This window comes from Aotus nancymaae, unplaced genomic scaffold (genome assembly GCF_030222135.1).
Source record: "Aotus nancymaae isolate 86718 unplaced genomic scaffold, 86718_ANA_hifiasm-v0.15.2.pri h1tg000008l, whole genome shotgun sequence".
NCBI classification, from domain to species: Eukaryota; Metazoa; Chordata; class Mammalia; order Primates; family Aotidae; genus Aotus; species Aotus nancymaae.
The window spans coordinates 38,140,115-38,141,450 of NW_026988419.1; the positions used below are offsets into that span (position 1 = coordinate 38,140,115).

The 1,336-nt window shown below is 47.0% G+C and overlaps 1 protein-coding gene across 1 annotated transcript; it reads right to left on the reverse strand.

The window, feature by feature from the left end:
* Positions 1 to 203: 203 nt before the first annotated feature.
* LOC105718380 (large ribosomal subunit protein eL8-like) lies at positions 204 to 1,004 on the reverse strand. Its single transcript, XM_064372838.1, has one exon. The coding sequence runs from the start codon at positions 1,002 to 1,004 to the stop codon at positions 204 to 206; it is 801 nt and encodes a 266-aa protein (XP_064228908.1).
* Between the last annotated feature and the right edge of the window lie 332 nt (positions 1,005 to 1,336).

Below are 1,336 nucleotides of genomic sequence, written 5' to 3' on the forward strand. Positions count from 1 at the left end.
AAAATCCCCCAACCAATCAACCAAGCAAATAACCAAACATCCAAACTAACAATAAACAAAATGACAAAACGTACAGATAGCACGCACATCCACAGACTAAAGACAGCCTCGGGAAGCATCAGTTGAATCTTCATGAGGTTATTTATTTATTTATTTTTATTGTTTTAATTATTTTAATGTACAGAAAAGTAAACAGTGTACATTTAACCCAGTTTCGTGGCAAGTTCTTTAGCCTTTGCCTTTTTGAGCTTGGTGATGCAAGCCATAGACTTGGGACCCAGGACATTGCCTCCCCAGTGACGGCGGATCTCATCATATCTGTCACTGTAATTAGTCCGGATACCTTCCACCAGCTTAGCCAAAGCACCTTTGTCTTCCGAGTTAACATGTGTGAAGGCGACAGTGGTGCAGGTCTTCCTGTGGACCAGACGTCCCAGTCTTGCCTTCCCCTTGATAATACAGTAAGGGACTCCCATTTTACGACACAGGGCAGGCAAGAAGACAACCAGCTCAATGGGATCCGTGTCATGGGCAATCACCACCAGCTGAGCTTTCTTGTTCTCCACCAAGGTGGTGACGGTGTTAACTCCTGCTCGAAGGACAGGTGGTCTCTTAGTGGGGACATCCCCTTTGCCAGCAGCTTTCTTCTCGGCCCGGGCCAACAGCCTCTGCTGCTTCTCTTGCTTTGTCTCTGGTCTATACTTCTGGGCCAGCTTAAGTAGCTGAGTAGCTGTTTGGTGGTCCAGGGCCTGGGTCAACTGGTTCATTGCAGGAGGTACTTTCAGCTGCTTATAGAGGATGGCTCTCTGCAGCTGCAACTTGATATAGCGAGGCCATTTCACAAAGTGGGTGAGTTCTCTTTTGGGCTGGATGTCCTGTCCAATGCCAAAATTCTTAGGCCTTTTCTCAAACAGGGGATTCACCACTTTCTTGGCCTCCTGCTTCTTCACAACAGAAGGGACCAGAGCCACCTTCTTCCCCTTGGCCTTCTTTCCTTTCGGCATCATGGGCTGCGGGAGGTTCATGAGGTTATTAATAGGTGGCAGAACTGGCCTGTCTGCCTTCATCCTCACCCTTTCCTTACTCTGTGTGAGTACTATACTCAAGGGCTCCATACAAGCTTTTAGAAATGTGAGCTGCCCGTCTGGAGGAGAACATCATGTGTAGAAGGGTTCCAATAGAATATCTTCTAAACATTGAGGGTGTTACTACAAAAGGGGAAGTAGGAATCTTATTCTTCATGCTTATGGTCCAAACTTAATGACCTGCGCTCTGTTCCTTTATGGATTGGGGATGGGGGGAGAAGTCAATGATGGATGGGAGAGAGAGAAAGTTG